Source organism: Zootoca vivipara, chromosome 5 (assembly GCF_965207765.1).
Source record: "Zootoca vivipara chromosome 5, rZooViv2.hap1.1, whole genome shotgun sequence".
Classification (NCBI taxonomy): Eukaryota; Metazoa; Chordata; class Lepidosauria; order Squamata; family Lacertidae; genus Zootoca; species Zootoca vivipara.
In genome coordinates, this window is record NC_142588.1 from 22,807,825 (window position 1) to 22,827,191 (window position 19,367).

Here is a 19,367-nt window from a genome sequence, read left to right on the forward strand (position 1 = left end):
TGTTATGTTCCTTGGAACTGTTCTTCCAAAGGGATTTTTATAAGAGCTGGTCTTTGACCGTAATAAAGTCGTCTTCTTCTTCTTCAATTTGCCACAGTAAAGTTTGGCATATTTGGTAGGGACCAGACATAAAATGGGCCTGGAAGGCTATACAGTGGTACCTCGGTTTATGAACACAATTGGTTCCGGAAGTCTGTTCATAAACTGAAGCGTTCATAAACTGAAGCGAACTTTTCCATTGAAAGTAATGGAAAGTGGATTAATCCGTTCCAGACGGTCGGCAGAGTACTTAAACTGAAGCGTTCATAAACTGAAGCGAACTTTCCCATTGAAAGTAATGGAAAGTGGATTAATCTGTTCCAGACGGGTCCGCGGAGTACTTAAACTGAAGCATTCATAAACTGAAGCATGGGTGTAATTGGTTCCGGAAGTCTGTTCATAAACTGAAGCGTTCATAAACTGAAGCGAACTTTCCCATTGAAAGTAATGGAAAATGAATTAATCCGTTCCAGCTGGGTCCACGGTGTTCATGAACCGAAAATTCATAAACCGAGGTGTTCATAAACCGAGGTTCCACTGTATTCTCACATTTGGAGGGCAATATTTACCCCAAGGACTGCCAGTTGATCCCTGTTGGCTTAGGCCAGGCTAGCAATTTGTTTAACTTTAATGTAAAAGGGCATAAGTGCTTGATAGATGAAGAGATACATGAATGTGCATCAAAGGGATTAGAATATAGTTGTGAGTAGCAGTCCCTGTGTATCGTTCTGTTGGGAATGTCTGTAATCTTTAGCTGTAATCACGTGTAAGTGATGGATGTTGCAATGTGTTTCTGGCTAAAGGCAGCAGTAATTTATTCTAATTAAATTGGAAATGTGCATAAAATCAAGGGAAGATAACTCAAAGCTATACTGTGCCAGTGTGTGTGAGAGATTGGTGGGCTCTATTAATTATTATAGGGTTGCCATATTTCAAAAAGTAAAAACCAGGACACCCTGAAAGTTGTTTTGGGTTTACTTGCCAAAGATCCAGAACAAACCGCCACCTTCTGGAAATCCCCAGACATCACATCCGCCTTTAAAATCCCAATAATGTCCGGGAAAATCCATACATATGACAGCACTAATAAATACTTGCCTGTTTTCAGTTGCCCCTGCATGCTCAGCTTGGTACAATAGCAAAGAGCTGCTTTCTTCCAAATTCCAATCTCTTTTTGCATTTAGGGTGGTAACTCTCCTCTCTTAAATGGCTATCTGCACCAGTAGATCTGAAACTTCAGTTCAGTAGCTACTGAACACTGTTAATGTTCCTCTGCATGGATAAAGTCTTGCCAAAATTCATTATATCTTGCTAGTCTTTTTTGTTATGTGTGGCAAAGTAGTATATTTTGAATAACAACAATAACTTTTGAGAGGTTCCTGGGTATTCCAGTGTCTAAACTCATGTCTAGAAAACTCAAATATTTTCAGTCCAACGCTATGCTAGCCTGCCTCCTCTATCCCCTAGCAAGTTTTAAGTTGAAGTTGGCACTGGTACCTGAGATCATGAACTTTTCCTGCTTTTTAGCATATGTACCATGGGTTTCAGTGTTATCATAGCATTTGCTAGAAAAGCTGCTTTTCCCACTCTGAAGAACAACTAGTTAGTCCTAGTTTGTCATTAAAATAATCACCAATGGTCAGTAACCGCAACTGTTTTATAAAGCATATTGGAATTGTTTGGTAAATTTCATTTTCAAAACGAGATGATCAAAAGGAGCATCTTGGAAACTGTATCTTTATGGTTAAATAAAGGGGCCAAGCTGTGTGAGTGATGTGTAACAGAATACTTTCAAATGTGCAGACACACTTGGTTTGCTCATTGAAGGAAGTTCAAAGACTGGCATATTTTAGATGAAAAAGCCAAAGTAAAACATTAGATTACATCTAGCCCTAGGCTAAGATCCAAAGAACCATGCTATAATTTCTGTGCACCCTAGGCAGTTTTAGGCTTCAGTTCATTAAATTAAAGCCCTCTGTATAGAAAACCATAGTTGAAACTGAGTGGACCGTAGTTGAAAGGCAGCTTCTGTGACAATGCAGTCATTGCGGTATGCTGTTCAAAAAAAGTGGGAAAATACCACTGAGCAAATACTAAGTAACTTTTGGGATCCCCACCCTGGGCTTGAAGAGATGCAGGCTACCTGCCCAGATCTCTATAGGCATGTGAATCTGTTAGAGAGCACCAGTTTTAGTGCAATAGAGAAACCAAGCATGCTTCTCGAATTTAAATGACCATATCCAAAAAGGTTGAAAATGAGCTGAACTAGCTGTACACAGGGGCATATATGCCATTTGCTTTATGAAATGAGACTATCCAATTGCATTTTGGATCTTGATCTTTCCCACCATGACACCCTTTTCAATAATCTTTCCCCACTGACAGTGCATTACTTCTTTGGAAAGGCATTTCCTCCACGTTAAGTACAAGGGAATATGGCAGAAATCGAAGTCTTTGTTAACCACCACGCATCCTGCGGTACATTCTGCTTTTCACCCCAACCATATTTTGCATAAAGGAGGTTGCCAGCATATGTGCAGGATTAATTGCTGTGCAAAAACTCTTCTGCTTCCAGACAGAATTGGTTCCCATTTTTAGCAGCACTGCCAGAGTGACTTTTTAAAGGAAATTCTCATGATGGATGGGTTGCAACCCTTGTTAAACTGGGGGTCAACAGTGCTTTAAGTATGAAAGCACCCAAGGAGAGACATAACCAGAATTGCCTTAAGCTGAGATAAAATCCATGTATGTAGGAAAATGCTACATGACATGACAGGTGTTGCATATGTTTAATGGTGTGTCATTTTATTTTCAGCTGCTGCTGAAGGAAAAGGCAAAAGTGGAGAAGACTTTTTTCAGAAGGTAAGCAAAACTGCACTTAGTCATCTGTCTAACAGTATTACATGTATCACTATAATTGAAGGCATGGTGATTGATCTTTTAAGTCACTTATCTCTGGAGCATTGACCATATGGTGTGTGGTGCAGTGGTTAAGAGCGACAGACTCGTAATCTGGGGAACTGGGTTCGCGTCTCCGCTCCTCCACATGCAGCTGCTGGGTGACCTTGGGCTAGTCACACTTCTCTGAAGTCTCTCAACCCCACCCACCTCACAGGGTGTCTGTTGTGGGGGAGGAAGGGAAAGGGGATTGTTAGCCGCTTTGAGACTCCTTAGGGTAGTGATAAAGCGGGATATCAAATCCAAACTCTTCTTCTTCTTCCTATACATGTATGCCTGTGCATTTAGTCTCCATTGCAATTTTCAGGTGTAGTGAGGAATAGGAATTCGGAACTGGATTAACCAAGCCTGGTGTAAATACACTGAGTCTCGCCTTTCTGCCCTTGCTCGGAGAACAGAGAAGTCATTTCTAGCTGAAGCTACCGGTAGAGTTGGGTTGGAGAATAAATGTTTCAGATCTGGATCAGGATTAGTCAGCCCTTTCACTCTTTTCCAAAATGTGATGCTGTTAAAAGCTAGTATTTAAACATTAGAATTAGCTTCTGATATGAATGATCAGGGAGGGGTAATTTCTGCATTTAAGGGGTTTGTCTACATCTTTTTATACTTGTAGGTTTTCTGAAGTATTTGAAAGGCATTCTTTCCTTTAACACACAGGCAAGGGAATTCTGAGGGTTAATTTTAAATGAAAGCACAGCTTTGCAGTTATGCAGTAGGTAGGTTTAAGAACATTTGTTCGCAAACTCTGGCTTTGCAAACTCTGGCTTGGCTTACAAGTCAGCCATGATTTGTGGTTTCCACTCACCCTTTCCCCTCTTCCAAAGGGGATCTCTCAAAAAGCTTAACATGAGAACAGCCCCACCCCCTCAATCCATTCATTTGACGAGTATTGTTTGTGAGACTGTCTCTCTCCACCTGATAGTATGTTTCAAACACGCTTACAGAAAAAGATTTTCAGAGTTCAGAACTTTTATTTTGGTATGTAACATTCATCTACAGTTAAAAATAGAAACGGCCATATTAAATTGTGGCTGTACTGTGGCAGTTTTACTCAGTTATTCAACACATACTTATCCTAATACAGTGCAGAGACAGCCTTAACACTTCACTAAGTTTGGAACCCTGCTCTTCTTTCATGACATTGCATAAGGCTGGTCTATTGAAATGCAACAATTTTGTGATGCATCAGTGATCACATTTGTTCAGGATTTTCATATGTTACAGATGCACTTGAGGTCAACCTCGAATACCCTAGAGCAGTGTTCCTCAACCTTGGGCCTCCAGCTGTTTTGAAACTACAACTCCCATCATCCCCGGCCACTGGTCCTGCTAGCTAAGGATGATGGGAGTTGTAGTCCCAAAACAGCTGGAGGCCCAAGGTTGAGGAACACTGCCCTAGAGCATTAGTTGAACCATTCTGTTCAGCTGAGATACATTGGGCTGAATCCAGAGTGAACTAGTTGAACTTTGGTTCCATTGAAGTCAACTGCAGACAAGCAGGTCATGAGTGAAACTTCCATTGAAGTTTCCATTGAAATTAGCCCCAACATAACACACTCTGAATCCATTCCATTCTCTCCAATGTCAGGGACAGTCAGTGCTGTGCGGCAGGTAAACTTTTAGGCAGGGGACTTAGAATCCTACTTTCTTCTTTCCTGCTTTTCATTATTGGGTTTCAGTATGATAAACATAGGGATGCGGGTAGCACTGTGGTGTAAACCACTGAGCCTTGGGCTTGCCGATCAGAAGGTTGGCGGTTCAAATCCCCGCGATGGGGTGAGCTCCCATTGCTCGGTCCCAGCTCTTGCCAACCTAGCAGTTCAAAAGCATGTCAAAGTGCAAGTAGATAAATAGGTACTGCTCCGGCGGGAAGGGAAACTGCTCTGGTTTTGCCAGAAGCGGCTTAGTCATGCTGGCCACATGATCCAGAAAAACTGTCTGTGGACAAACATTGGCTCCCTCGGCCAGTCAAGCGAGATGAGTGCCGCAACCCCAGAGTCGTTCACGACTGGACTTAACTGTCAGGAGTCCTTTACCTTTTTTATGATAAACATGATAGTGTCAATACACATGGTTAATGTTGTAGGTTGGCAAGGAGAGATGTAGGAGATAGCATTTTTCACAGCAGCCCCCTATTTCTTCTATGTTGTTTTGCCCATTGAGGTAGGTGGTGGTGGCGGCTGAGCTTTACAGGTGAGCAGCAGAAGCTGAGAGATAAAAAAATTACCTTGGGACCACCCTGGGAGTTTGATAGTGTTCAGTCCTGAACCCATCTCTTCCAGGCTCCCAACTACAAATCTCTCTACCCACTCTTGTCAGCTGCTGTTTATGGATGTTGGTTTTTAAAGCTACTCATATTACATAATACATTCAAACAGATTTTAGAGATCCATTGCTTGTGGTTAGCTGACATTGCTAGGCAGGAATGTTTGTTGTTCATCTGTGGGTTACAGGAAAATACAAATTTGTTCAAGAAGCTTGCATTTTGAAGATTATGAAATGGCAAAGTTTTTGTAGGGAGCGCTCGGGTATGTCCTTCAAGAATTTTAGAACAGTTCTTTGGGTAATTGCTCATGGTCTTCTTGCTGTCTTGTTTGCAGAGCTTCCTTCAGTCTGTTTAACTTCTCATGTGAAATAGTCAATTTTGTGGAGAGAGAAGTTGCAAAGAATGGAAAAGGAGTAAGGAGGAGGAAATACGATACAGTGGCTTCAGGCAACAATGCCCAGTTGTTGTTTCCCAAACTGGAAACTCTTTCACAAGGGGCACTTACTTGGAGAAATGACTTGTGAAGTAGGGAGGGGAGCCTTTGCTTGTTGTGCAAGAAAGAAAGAAGTGGGGGCATCATACTCAGTTTTGTTTATTTCTCATGAGGATAGTGGTTGTTCAGTTTGGTTTCCTGTAAGTCTGAGAAAGACACTTCAGAATCGAGAGAAATGGAGGCAGCATAACAAGAAGCCAAAAATAATGGATGCTCACAGATAACTGCATTATTTTCTCATCATTTCTGGTGCGGGCTTAAAGCTTAGATAAAGCTCTGAAAAACACAATGAGAATATGATAACCAGATGTTGCAGATGTGTATCGTACAAGTGCATGCACCAGAGCTTTGAGTGGCTGGCCACATAGAACACTTGGGGGACCATCCCAGGTTAGTTGCTGTGGCATATGTGGAGACAGCCCTTGGAATAACATGAATTCAACTGATACATTCAGGAAGATGAGTCATATTGATCTATGCCACCTTGCTGCTAGAGTGCTTCCATGTCTTGACTGATTTTGTGGCTTTGTTTCATGAGTATTCACAGGCACTGCTTTATACCAAGACACTTCTGTAAGTGTCTTGATGCTTATTTTGGTGACCATCACTGCCTCCTGGGGAAGTGAGTCCCACAGTTTAGCTATGTGCTGTGTGAAGAAAAACTTTCTTATTGCATTGATGTTTCTGGCTTTAATGCAGGACAGAATGGGTTATTTTCAGTTTGTTTATATATAAAAAAATTACTACTATATAATAAAAAAAATCAAGGCAGTTTAAAACAACTATATACAATAAAATCTATGTAAAAATAATAATATACAGAAAGATTGTCTACTTAATGGCATGGAAAGGTTTTCAGCAGGCCCCCGACTCCAAGTTTGGATGCTGCCAGATTAACCCACACACATTTGGGATAATCACGTGACCGTGTTCGGTATTTGCCAGGCACCAGGTACATTTTGCACCTGGCTACCAGCCACTTGTGACCAAGTGCCCGGGCACCTGGATAGTGCCTGACACCACCACCATCTGGAGGTACATGTCTGGGGATCCTTGGATCTTGACTGCTTTCACACACTAGCAACGCATCCTGTAGAATTCTACCTGCTATATTTTATCTGCAGAAGCAGAATGAATTTTAGGAACCAAAAAGTCATATTGAAAAATGCAATTATCAAGCTGTCTAGCCTAAAAACGGTAACTAGGCATTCCATTTTAGCGACTGTAACCCTGGTTTAAGAAGCCTTTTGGTACCTAGCTTATATACCTGAGTTTCTAACATGGCGTGTGACACACTCACACAGCATAGGGGTGAATAGGGTCCAATTTCCCAGAGGCAGCAACAGAGAACATCAGATTTCTCAAGCACACCACAAGAGCAAGGAAAAAAGCCTTCATGGAGGGGGAACGATAATTAGGCTGCATTTACTTTGATTTTTTTTAAAGGCCAACTTGTTTCTAACATCTAATTTATTGATACTTTTAGTATTTCTTTATGTAAACTGTTTAGGGGTTTTGATGCTAAAGTGGTATATAAATCCGGTTCAATGTTACTTATTCTCAGACCTGACCTATTAGTTTCCTCTTTTTTTATGCTATTAGTGGTCAGTGGTCAGTGGTTGGCTTTCCTGATTTAGAAATTGAGTGAATTAGGTTGGGCACATTGCACCATCTAGAGCCACTTCACAACAAAACTTCATCAGAGTGAGTCTCATGGTTGCATGGAAAATGCACACACATGAAGAAAGAAATGTGTTTATGTGTGGTTTCATTCACCCGTCCGTGCGTCCCATTTCTCTGATGCTTCTGTAACTGTTAATTTCTACATGAGTTGAGCTTTCACATGATGTAAGAGCCACTTCAGGAAAATGAACAGAATATAGTGCATGTTCAGTGCTCATTTCCATGTTACTTGTTCCCAAGAAAATGCTTATTAAAAAAAACACCATTTGCTGTCCCCTTAACCCAGAAAACTATTGGAGCAAAGTAATGAAATTTGGGTGCCATACCAGTTCTTTTCTGCTGTTTTCATGAGGGAACAGAAAGATGCATGTGCCGAAAGGGTGTGGGAGTAGTGACATTGTACAGTGGTAGTCGTTGTTGTGTCATACCGCACCCACTGGTGTGAATGAAATTTAGTGTGACATGCTGGTATATTGCTTAAAAAGCCAAAGTTCCATAACACACCAGGTACTGCAGTGTGAAAGGAACATTAGGAAATGGGACAGAAGCACGAGCTTCATCAGGAACGCTAATGCAATATTCCCCATGTCTGAATGTTGCCCATGCAATCTGTCTGCAATAACAATGAGGATGAATTGAATGAGCAGGAATAGTTGTCTCTCTGTGGTGTGTGTGTGTGTGTGTGTGCGCGCGCACACACACACACACACACAACCCAATGTAGTGGCTGACAAGGATTTTCATGAGCCTGATCATTCAGTGTATTCATTTCTGGGGCCTGCGTAACAATATACAGCATTTTTAGTAGATATTCGGAAGCCATTTTAATGTGCAAAGCTCCTTTGTATCTAACTTGCCTAGATATTCTAGTGGATTTTATATGTGGGGATGTAGATTAAGCCAGACGTCTGAATCACTTTGTTTAGCAGCAATCATTTGGTTTTGTTTAAGTTTATAAAGCTTAAGCTGCTTAAAATAATGTGTTGAAATGATTGTAGTGGATGGAAATCTGACTGGCTGAATGCTGAGCAGACATGCTGCTTCACAAGAGCCGCTAATGACTCCTTTCAGAGCTAAATCAAATGCTAATCTGGTTCATAATATACTGTGCCAAACCCAGGCTAGTAAAACTATGAATTAGAAACTCTCTTGGATATGAGAACTCTGTAACTTACCCAACCGGCTTAAACCCTGTTTATGTAGTTGCCTTAAATAGTCTTCTATATGGAGTGTGCTCTGCCCTGGCTTCCAAATCAGTTCGTTATGGAGGTGTTGTGCAGCATTACCTGGGGTAGGATTTGGCAGTGAATCCTGAGGATTGCATGTTTCCACCTGTCATCCTAATGTGCAAATGCTCACTGCAACTGGTCTCCCAGGTCCTAGTCCAACACTGTTAACCACTGAACCACCTCTAACTCTCACCACTTCCAGGCCTGCTAGCCAAGATCAGGTTCCCAACTTACTTGCAAGCAAGAGCATAAATGTGAGTTAAACTTCCCCTCAAACTCTTCCAGTTTTTTTTTAAAGGTTGCATCCTGAAAAGGTCAGACACAGAATATCTTGGCCAACTTAAGTATACCCAAAGGTTTTACGTGATGAAAAATAATGAAGTAATCTAGTTTATCCTACTTTCTGCACAACACTGAATTGTTGTTCCTTGATTCAAAGTAACTGTGATCCACTCCCATCTGTGCATTGGAAATGGGCCTGTGTTAGCATTGGCTCTGTACTAAAAACCTTTCAAGATATCCGTTTAAACTTTTAAAATCTCAACTCTGATTTCATTTATCCAAGTGCATCGCTCTCGTTTGCAGCTCACTGTGTCGTCTTCATGTTTGGGAATGGTAGGCAAACATGTTGGCAGTGTAGTAGCTGTTCCATAGATGTGGGCAGAAGAGCTCACTCAAGTGCTTATGCAACCACTGACTAACGTGAAGGCAATTTTGCACTTGCATCAGTGAAGAAGATGTGTATTTAAGAATGAATTTATAACATGCATGTTCATTCAAAGTTTAAGTTCATAGCCACTGAAAATTACCCATGTCATTTCCTCATGTACTCTTAAACTCAGGAACAAAGGAATGTCCAGGTGCCATTTTTTCCTCCATGGAGTTGTTGTTGTTGTTATTTCTTTTCATTTCATTAGTATACTGCCTTATAGTTTAAAGAAAAAACATCTCAGAGCAGTTTACAACACATTAAAACATCAAACAAAACAATCTAGAATAAAACAAATTCAAGCGTCAAGGAAAATATTTCAGATCCTTCTCCAAATGACATTTTGCTTTCCCCATATTTATTTTCCTACCTAGTTTATAGAGCTGCCCCATAGCAGAAGTACTCTAGGTAGCCGGTGTGGTGTAGTGGTTAGATGTCAGACTAGGACCTGGGAGATCAGCCGTGAAGCTCACTGGGTGATTTTGGGACAGTCACAGCCTCTTAACCTACCTCACAGGATTATTGTAGGGATTAACCTGTGAAAGGGGTGAACCATGTACTTATTGGAGAAGAAAGTGGGATATAAATGCAGTGAATAAACCCTTCTGCTTACTTGCTTAAGAAAGCTGGAGGGGCCAGCCAGGTGGAGATGTCAGTTGCCAACCTGGCATCCGGAGATCTCCCATGTGGCAGAAGCTGGACTCGTGCCAGTAGCAAAAAGTACCTAGCTAATTTCTAACACCGCTTTCAACTGCTATCATCCCTGACCATTGGCCGTGTTGACTTGGAACTGATGGCGGCTGGAGTCCATGTGAAGGGTCTTAGGCTAGCCAGCTTACTGACGTAAAAGGTTTCTGCTCACATAGATCCTCTAACAGCGTATTTTAGCACGCCGTAAAATGGTGCCCAACTTCTTGGGGGTTGTCAAATGTGATATACTCAACATGCTGCTAGAAAACCTTTGTGTGGACCCCAGCTGGCATGGAAGTAACCACTGAGAAGGTCGCATTTATGCCAGTTGGGCAGATAGGAAGTATTGCTCTGCCAGCCTATTTATTTCAAACAGTTTAAAATTTTGGAAGTCAGGACCTGTGCATGCTTCCATCTCTTGTCTATCAGCTGAAATCCCACAGAGGCCTGAAGGACTTCACATTCCAACTTAATTCCACTGGATTTCTTATTTCACATCTGGGTTTGGGAATTCTCGGGAATAGGAAGCATGTCATGGTAGAATTTCACTCGTTTGGAAATGGTCTTCCATCTGCGATTTATTATCCCATGGCAGCTGAAATCCATACAAAGCAAAGTGTACTAAGCCTTGGCTGACATTTCTCCCTTTTTCCACATGGCACCCTGCTCTGGAAATAGTGGCTTTAAAGAATTCTATTGATATAGGCAGTAGAAATAAACACGGACTATGGGATTTTTAGGGTATGTGTTTAAAAGTTTTTGCTCTAATGGGCCAGCAAAGGATGCACCTGAAATTTCTTTAATTGTAACTACAGTCATATGTTCTTGCAACTGTGGTACTGGAAACTAGATTTTATTTTTAGGCCAGCATTCCCAAATTCAAACAGCTGAGTTTGAGTCTTCCCTGCTGTTTTTTAAAAGTAGGAGGATTGGGTCTCTGCAAATACAGAAAACAAATATTGTAATGCCGGGGTGGGGGTGGGGGACCCACCTGGAATTGGTTTGTCATAATTTCCATTAAAGCTATATTTGGTTAATCTTCAGACATCTGATTGTCTTGGTATTCCTTGGTAACATGTTAGCAGTTCGAAACTACCAGATATTGCTCCTGTCAGCAGTAAAGTACAGAGGGTAACGTATTTTAAACTGATTTTTTTGTTGTCCTTTTAACAGATTATGGAAGAAACAAACACTCAGATTGCTTGGCCATCCAAGCTGAAGATTGGTGCAAAATCAAAGAAAGGTAAAATGTTTTGTAAGATCATGGTAATTTGGATGCACATTTTATGATAGTCACAATGAAACCAATCTACATAAGTATGTAAAGGTGTGCTGAATTCATTGTATCTAAAAAGTATACTCTGCCTGTTACCTGTTTGGTTGCCTTTCAAGATTTGCCAGCACCTATTCTAGAGCCTGTAAATGCTGCAAATTCAGCTTCATGTGTATGGCCTAAATCTCCAAGGCATTTTAGTACTTATAAGCACTAGTTTGTAAAAATTGGTTGCTAGCCTCTCCACCTAGTGATGATACTGACAAAGGTGTTGAATACCTGAGAGCTGAATACTACAGAAAAGCTTAACCTTTTTAGTAGTACTTCAAGGTCGTTAACATGCTATGGTGACTACTGAGACGTCAAGACTTTCATAATAATATCAAACATTAGAATCATCTACTGTGTTCTAGTGATCTAGGACGCCAAACCTCTTAATGCTAGAAAGTAGGATGTGTGGGTGAGTGAAGCAGAAGATTGTGCCATAGCTGGCTCCTGCTAGTGCTTCATGATTAAATACCACATTATGAGCAAGCTTTTGGTCCTCTTCAGACAGTACAGTGGTACCTCTACTTACGAATTTAATGCGTTCCGAACGCACATTTGTAAGTCAAAAAATTTTTTTAAGTCGAATCCCTTAGGAATGCATTGGGAGAAAAAATTCATAAGTCGAAGCAACCCTATCTAAAAATACGTAAGTAGAAAAAATCCTATCTAAACCACATCCAAGATGGCGGGCGGAGCTCCATTCGTAAGTAGAAACATTCGTAAGTAGAGGTACCACTGTACTTTCCAAGAACAGGAATCAGATTTTTAAAATCCAGCTATTATTCTGTGGCCGGAGTGGTAGTGTCTTTTCAGCTGCAAGCTTGCAGACGTGTTTTTATAGTTGAATGCAGACAGATGTGCACATCAGACTATTCAGTAACCTCGGGGATTACGCTGCACTGACAGGACGTAAGGGGCAGTGTTCAACTAAATAGTGGCATTAGTGCAGGGATTAGCATGAGTGCAGTGGTATTCCCGCCCCTGGTTCCGCAAGCTACTCTGCAGGATTGGGGGTTCCTCAGGGTATATTTAGGGGCATGTGAGCAGGAGGAGGAGAGAATGTTCTGTTGTGAATAAATCCTTGTGCTGACAGAACATTTTGCTTAGCACTATGTTAAATACAGCCCATATATTTTCCTGTAAATATGTATTCACATGAGTTTTTGTAGAGAGAGAATGAAGGTGCAGTGATGGGCCATTCTAAGAAAAAAAACATCTTTTGCTGTTCAGACTTGAATAAAAATGGTTACTGTACCCCCCCCTTTATTTGTGTGCAAAAAACGTACTTAAATCAATGTCATCTTTGAAATCAGTGTAGTTCCATGTCTTCATGTGCTGTTAATTAATCATTATGTTTTTGGGGAAACTGGGCAAGAACAAAGTATTATTATTATTATTTATTTATTTATTTATTTTAAATCGAAATTGAGTAAATTATAACATTGCCTATGTGCAAGCTGCTTATTTGCTTTATACATACAAAAGGTTTGTTAGGTTGAAAATGAAATGGCTCAATCTGATTTTTCAGTCGCATCCAGGAAATCACAGACAACATTTATATTTTGACTTTTTTATTTTGAAAACTTACGTCCAGCATTTCATCACTAGCAAATAACAGAGCAGCTAACGGCATTGAAACAGTTGGAGCAGCACCAAAATGGCATTAAAAAATGCTATAACAAAATCAGGTGTCACAGCAGATCATTCCCGAAAATTCAGTTCATTAGCAGTAAAACAAAAAAAACAGCAATATTTCTGTCCAGCTTCTGCGAAGCATCTCTTTAAAGCAGGGTTACTCAATCTTGGGTCTCCAGCTGTTGTTGGACTACAACTCTCATCATCCCTGGCTAGCAGGAACAGTGGTCAGGGGTGGGGTGGTGGGAACTGTAGTCTAAATGCAGCTGGAGACCCAAGTTTGGGAAATCCTTCTTTAAAGGAATCAGAGTCTTCACTTGGGGTTGAAAGCTGGTGGTGATGGGGCCATGCAGGCATCCCTAGTGGAAGCATTTGGAATATAGGAATCTGCCTTAGACCACTGGTCTATCCAGTTTGGTATTGGCTGCACTAACTGGCAGTGGCTTTGCAGCATTTCTGGCAGTTGTTCCCAGCCCTACCTGAAAACGCTCAAGGATTAGATCTTTCACATGCAAAGCTCTGCCATTGAACATCATGAACACTCTGTTCCTCATGTGAAACCTAAGAAGCTGGGGACAATTAGAGCAGTTGTTGAAAGCATATTTTGAGAGAGCACATTATGGTAGAAGGTCCATTTGGGGATTAAAGGTGACCAGCGCCTTGACTGAACCTGGAAATGAATAGGAAACCAATTGAGACTATAAACAACGAGAGTGATGTTTGGCTTCATTGTTTGGGACCAATTGACGGTACTGGGCTCTTTTTCAAGAGCATCCCCACCCAGAGAGTGTTGCAGTAGTCCAGTTGGAGGTTACTGAGGTATGAATTGGCCACCCTGTTCTTCTTCTTCTGTCAGTCTTTTTTGTTTACACACATACTACTACTACTAATAGAAGGGACCCAGGTGGCGCTGTGGTTAAACCACTGAGCCTAGGTCTTGCTGATCAGAAGGTCGGCGGTTCGAATCCCTGTGACGGGGTGAGCTCCCGTTGCTTGGTCCCAGCTCCTGCCAACCTAGCAGTTCGAAAGCATGTAAAAAAAATATGCAAGTAGATAAATAGGAACCGCTACAGCGGGAAGGTAAACGGCGTTTCCATGTGCTGCTCTGGTTTGCCAGAAGCGGCTTTGTCATGCTGGCCACATGACCTGGAAGCTATACGCTGGCTCCCTCGGCCAATAATGCGAGATGAGCGCGCAACCCCAGAGTCGGTCACGACTGGACCTAATGGTCAGGGGTCCCTTTACCTTTACCTTTACCTTTACTACTAATAATAGTGGTTTACATTTCTGCTCCCCAACCTATAGTGGATAAATCATTTCCCATTCCCCCTTTAACTTTTATTACGCGAATCTGTAAAGCCTCGGCAAGAAATTTGGATGTTCTAAAAGATATGTACCTCTCCACATCACACAACAAAAAACAAGTCTTTGCAAGAGACGACCTTCCCTTCTGCGATCTTAACCATGGGTGGATGTAATTGTTTGGAAGGTTGTTATAAAAAGGGCCTTCAAGGAGTACATGAGTTAGGTCTGCAACTGTTATCCTTCCATATGAAGCCGCTTGTTCATTTGGTGGGAAGTGGTTATTGTCATCCAGTTTGATGTGAAAGTGAAAGATTAGTTGGTAATCACATTAATAAATTATTGCAGCGCTTCTCTTTTATAAGAACAACCAGATGTGCATGTGTCACAGAAGAGTGTGGACATTGGCATATAAGATGCATAGGTGAATAGTGGTGACATCTGTGGGAATTATATAGTTTGGAATTTTACATAAAGGGCACCTAGTGCTGGGCTTGCATGTTGACTCAATCATTGAAATTCAGGCTGGGGATATTTTAGGCCTGTAATGTTCATCCACTAGTCTATAAAACCTTTTAATTGATTAAAGGGGTATCCCAATTTATTAAAAATGGTTTTTTTAAAAAAAGTTTAATATTCAAGGGTATTCCACCTTAGAGTGGAGACTGTGCTCTCTAAGATGATGCAGGCTGTAACATGTGTAAGCATAATCTAAAAACAGTGTTATTTCCTTTAAATTTGATCATATTCAAATATATGCAAGGTTAATAAGATTGACTAGGATGTCTTTTCCCCCGAGATATTTTGTGTGTGTGATGAATGAACAGAAAAGACAAAACCTGTTTCCTTCCAAATGTACACAATTCTTAGACTCATTTTTCAATATTCAAGCTGAAGCGTCTTAACAGTTAATGTCTGCATAAAGACCTCCCCACCTGTTCAGAGAGAACCCATAAATTTAAAGCCAATTTATTGTTTTGTGTCTTTTTTGTAGTGACTTCTTGTAGTAAATACCTTTTTCTTAAGGTTAGATGGTTGGCTGAGAATCTCTAGAACAAGCAATTTTAGTTGTTGTTTTTTGCAGTCATCTATTTTAAAGAATTGTATGCTATTCATCTCTAGGTGTTTTTTTAAAAAATATGACCCTTTCTGTTGGATCATTCTTTATTTCTAAATGTCAAGACTTTGTCTACCTAGGGGGCTAACATATACAGAATCCAGTTCTGTAAAATGATTCTTTCCAAAGAATTTGGCAGCTTGAGCAGAGTTAAGTGAAGGGTTTTTTGGGGGGGGGGGGTTAAAGGAAATTGCTGGATTCACTTAACCACTGAATTTGCTCTCAGTATGGTTCATGGCACTGAACTCGCACTGTAAATACGTGACAGTATAGTGATGCTGCAACATGGTCTTCACAGCATAGTGTAGTGTTTGGAAATATGTGTGTGTGTGTGTGTGTGTGTGTGAACACAACACACAGGTTGCGTCATGTTATGAAAGCCACTTTGCATTTGAAAACATTTGGGCCACCAGCCTTGGATAGAAATCAGGGGGTATGATAGTCAAAGATGGATGGACGGAGGAGGGATGATTGTGAACCATACTTGCCTCAAATCCAGTTTTCATTCTTGGTCCGATCCAGTTGGATTACTGTTTCCCTAACATCCTAACTTGATTCAGAACAGAAAACTCTTCCTTGATGCACATCCTCACATTGACTTTCTTATCCTCTCTTGGCCAAGACTCTCAACACTTAAAAAAATCCATTTCATAGCTGTGTGTTAGGGAAGGCCGAAGTTTGCCGAGAGGAGCATGTTACTTACCAGTTTCTCCCTTTCCACCCCATCCCCTCTAAATACAACCACAATGAAAATATTCCTGTGATACTTATTTCATCTGTAATTTGTAACAAAGTTGTCTTTACAATTCAAGGAATGGTGAGAAGATGGGTTGCATAAGTGAAGTCTGAACAGTAAGCATGTCAATGGGGAAATGATTTAAAGGGTTTTGCCCTTCCTGGCAAATAGAAATAGAAAAAATAATTAGCTGTAGTTAAAGACAGTTGCTTTATACTCTGAAATATGAGTTTGAATTTCCTCTATTGTTTCCTGTGTCATACTAAGTGCATAGTAAAGTATAACTCTTTTACTAAACAATTGGTTTCCTTCCCCCCCCCACTGTTGGTGAGGTTGACGGCTAGAGGCAGTTGTGGCTGCTTTTCATCACTGGATCAACTTACCGCCAGGCTGCTTTTTAAGCCTCTCTAGTGCCTTGTTGATAAGCCTGGAAAACAACAAAACCCACTCCTAATAAAATGCCCTACTTTAAAAATGCATACTTGTAAATACTTTACCTTTACAAATACTGTGTTTGGATTCCCCTGTCCTGCAATAATGCTTAGCGAGACAAAGGAGATGTCAACCCTACATACAAAGATCAGCTCGGACATTGGCAGTGGGGAACTGAGTAGTCAGTGTAATATTCAAGTCATTTCCTGTTGGGCATTTGAACTCACAAGATCATAGGCCAGGCACCCCCAAACTTCGGCCCTCCAGATGTTTTGGACTACAATTCCCATCTTCCCTGACCACTGGTCCTGTTAGCTAGGAATCATGAGAGTTGTAGGCCAAAACATCTGGAGGGCCGCAGTTTGGGGATTCCTGTCATAGGCATTAGGTTAATTGCTTGTATCCTTAACTCTGTACTATTTCTGTTGCAAATGACAGCATTCTTTTTGCACCTTTGCTGCAGATTTATGGGATTTTGATCTGTCCTCCAGAATAGCATATTTTTAAAGAGGGGGGGGGGGGTGAAGAGGGAGACAGATAAAAATAAATGCCACAATAGTTACCACTCACAGCAGTGACCCTCAGAGTAACTTCCAGTTAATAAAAGAATTTTGGACTACTCTTAGATTTCCGGTTGATGGTGGGATAATTTTGTGTCTAATCCTGGCAGGAAACTGGTCCACATTGTCTAATATGGAGATTGCCTGAATAATGAGCTGGTGTGTTTTGTTTATTTATTCAAATACAGTGGAACCTCGGTTTATGAACACCTCTGTTTATGAATTTTCGGTTTATGAACAGCGCGGACCCATCTGGAACGGATTAATTCACTTTCCATTACTTTTAATGGGAAAGTTCGCTTCAGTTTATGAACGCTTCAGTTTATGAACAGACTTCCGGAACCAATTACACCCATGTTTCAGTTTATGAACGCTTCAGTTTAAAAGTACTTCGCGGACCCGTCTGGAACGGATTAATCCACTTTCCATTACTTTCAATGGGAAAGTTCGCTTCAGTTTATGAACGGTTACTCCGCGGACCGTCTGGAATGGATTAATCCACTTTCCATTACTTTCAATGGGAAAGTTCGCTTCAGTTTATGAACGCTTCAGTTTATGAACAGACTTCCGGAACCAATTGTGTTCATAAACCGAGGTACCACTGTATTCCTATACAGTGGAACCTCGGTTTACGAACGCCGCGGACCCATCTGGAATGGATTAATTCACTTTCCATTACTTTCAATGGGAAAGTTTGCTTCAGTTTATGAATGCTTCAGTTTATGAACAGACTTCCAGAACTAATTACACCCATGCTTCGGGTTAAGTATGCTTCCGGTTGAGTATTCCGCGGACCGTCTGGAACAGATTAATCCACTTTCCATTACTTTCAATGAGAAAGTTCGCTTCAGTTTATGAACAGACTTCCGGAACCAATTGTGTTCATAAACCGAGGTACCACTGTACTGTCATTTCAGGGGAGGAAAAACCAGAGTGGCAGAGGGCAGATCTTCATGTACCCAGATCCCTAGACAATTCTTTAAAAAAGGCCTTCCAAGATTAGTGGTGTGGTGTGTGTTCGTGTGTGTGTGGTAGTGTAGAGATTGTGGGAGGGTAACCTTCCAAGGAGTTAGTTTTTCTGCTCTCCACATTAAATGGGAACTAACGCTTATAGTGAGATAATATCACATGAGCTCAACAAGCAGGTTTTGAGTTTCCCTACATCTGAGATGATCTCATTATTTTGCGTTTATGAATGATTATCCTCCTTTGTGTTTAGGCTTGTGTTTCCAAGCCCCTTAAAAAGGAAGGGCATTGCTTATTACTTTGACCAGAAATGAAATATCACAAGGCAACGGCAGCTGTGAAAACAGTCTAAACTGTGCGTCTGTAGTCTTATCTCCCGTGCTTTTACTGCATGCTTACCATGTGTCTCTTAGTTTCCATAGCTACTTGCTAAGCAGCTCGGTCCTCTGGCTTGGTATGCCCTGGTGTCAGGCAGAACCCTCTGATGGAAGGAGAATTTGAGATGAGTTGCTTTGTTGAGGCCTGTGTGCTTTTGTCAGCAAGAGTTTTATTTAAAGCGTTTTTCTTAAGTTTTTGGTTCCCAAGATATAAAGTATAGGTTCGATTTTTATTATTCGCCAAGGCGTGTGTGTATGTGTGAATCTTGGCATTTAGATGTTGTTTCCTCACTGGTCCCCATGGCGACTGTACTGCTCATAACTATTCCGTCAGCTTTGCTTCAGGATTATGTATCAAGCAGCATTCCATCATGGCTCTTGTTTGGACCTCCACTCACCCAAAGGAGGGGGGTGGGGAATCAATGAAAAGGTTATGCAGTTCCATTGTCCTTGTCGGCTGGGAGGGGCCTCTAAAAGTCATGATGTATGCAGATGTTTAAAAGAGCAGCACAGTGTTTGGCATTGTAAAGTTGTTTTACAGGCATTAAAGGCTGGAATCTGCTTATTTGGTGTCAACTTGGTTTCGATGTTTTAATGTACAGTTCAGCATATGGTTTGTTACGGCACAAATGAGCCACGGCCAACCTTGGGCTCCAGCACTCCCTGCTTCTCTTCTGGCATGGCCACAAGGGGGAGATATGAAGCTTTTAATTCCTTCTTTTTTAAAATTTTCATTGGCCAGGTCCAGGCATCATGGAAAGTGTTGGGACGTGGGGTTTGTGATTTCAGCTCTCTTGACATAACATGCTGGAGACAGTTCTCTAGTAACAGCTCTTTATTCAAGCAAACAAGAC

The 19,367-nt window shown here is 41.2% G+C and overlaps 1 protein-coding gene across 2 annotated transcripts in view; it reads left to right on the forward strand.

Annotated features, from left to right (window-relative positions):
• Nucleotides 1–19,367, forward strand: part of BICC1 (BicC family RNA binding protein 1) — a 108,318-nt gene that overhangs the window by 38,632 nt on the left and 50,319 nt on the right. For both annotated transcript variants that reach the window (XM_035137506.3, XM_088670188.1), the window contains exons 2-3: nt 2,855–2,901; nt 11,241–11,310. In XM_035137506.3, the coding sequence (XP_034993397.2) occupies nt 2,855–2,901; nt 11,241–11,310 (117 nt within the window). The remainder of the gene's footprint in view (nt 1–2,854; nt 2,902–11,240; nt 11,311–19,367) is intronic.